Source organism: Helianthus annuus, chromosome 15, assembly GCF_002127325.2.
Source record: "Helianthus annuus cultivar XRQ/B chromosome 15, HanXRQr2.0-SUNRISE, whole genome shotgun sequence".
NCBI lineage: Eukaryota > Viridiplantae > Streptophyta > Magnoliopsida > Asterales > Asteraceae > Helianthus > Helianthus annuus.
Genome location: NC_035447.2, coordinates 172116620 through 172117907, shown reverse-complemented (window position 1 = coordinate 172117907; position 1288 = coordinate 172116620). Strand labels below are relative to the sequence as shown.

Genomic DNA, 1288 nt, shown 5'->3' with positions numbered 1-1288 from the left:
CTTCTGGCAGTAGCTGTAAAGAAGGATTGAGTTATTCATCAGCTCGACGTTAACAACGCCTTCCTCCATGGGGATCTGAATGACGAAGTTTACATGAAGATTCCTCAAGGCTTTTCTAAAGATGGCAAGACACGAGTTTGTCGATTGAGGAAGTCCCTATATGGATTGAAACAAGCTTCACGAAATTGGTATTACAAGATCACTACCTATCTCTTAAGCTTGAAGTTTAGACAGTCTAAGGCCGATCACTCCTTATTCATTTATGAAAATGGGAGCATAATGGTGGTTGTCTTAATTTATGTGGAAGATGTTATTATAATTGGAAATTACCTTACTAAAATTCAAGAAATCAAGAAACAACTTAACAACGAATTTAGTGTCAAGGATCTGGGTCCGTTAAAGTATTTTCTTGGGATAGAGGTGGCTAAAACTCAAGATGGTCTGGTTCTTAGTCAACGGAAGTATGTTTTAGACATCTTAAAGGATTGTGGGAAGTTAGGTTGCAAACCAAGTTCGTTTCCCATTGAACACGGTTTGAAACTTGACAAAGGGGAGAATGAACCAACTGTTGATGCAAACCAATACCGTCGTTTGAATGGTCGACTTTTGTACTTGCAAGCCACACGGCCTGATATAACTTACTCGGTCAATGTTCTAAGCCAGTTCGTAGCTGATCCAAGATGTAATCATTTGGAGGCAGCGGATCATGTTCTTAGGTACCTAAAGGCTACACCGGGCCAAGGTAATCTTCTCTCACGAGCAGGGGATCCTGTTTTGACTGCATACTGCGACTCTGACTGGTTAGGATGTCCTTACACGAGATGCTCGCGTACCGGTTATTTTCTCTTACTAGGTGGAACTCCTATCTCTTGGAAAACCAAGAAGCAATCGGTTGTCTCACGATCCTCAGCCGAAGCTGAATACAGAGCTATGGCTTCTACGGTTAGCGAAGTTCTTTGGGTTCATTGGTTGCTTAGTGAGCTACAAGTTTGCATTTCAGGCCTACGGCTCTCTTTTGTGAGAACCAAGTTGCTCGAAAGAAGTTGTACGTGAACGGGTTGAGTCCAAAGAAGTTGTACCCATGAACATCAGCAGCAAAATGCAAGTAGCGGACTTATTGACGAAAGGACTTACAAAACAACAACTTCAATTTCTTCTTGGCAAGTTTGGCATTGCAAATTTGCACGCTTCATCTTGAGGGGGAATATAGGATTTCTTATTTATTTTGTTTATTGTTTGTATCCTCTCCATATATAGAGGAGCCAATTATGGGAGTTAATCACCGTAG

The 1288-nt window shown here is 41.4% G+C and overlaps 1 protein-coding gene across 1 annotated transcript; it reads left to right on the top strand.

Moving 5' to 3' along the window:
- Positions 1-279: 279 nt before the first annotated feature.
- Positions 280-1053, top strand: LOC110914643 (uncharacterized mitochondrial protein AtMg00810-like). Its single transcript, XM_022159427.1, has one exon. The coding sequence runs from the start codon at positions 280-282 to the stop codon at positions 1051-1053; it is 774 nt and encodes a 257-aa protein (XP_022015119.1).
- The last annotated feature ends 235 nt before the right edge of the window (positions 1054-1288 follow it).

What these genes read in the sequence shown, in the direction of transcription:
- LOC110914643 (XM_022159427.1), top strand. Translation starts at nt 280, where the DNA reads ATGGTGGTTGTCTTAATTTATGTGGAAGATGTTATTATAATTGGAAAT.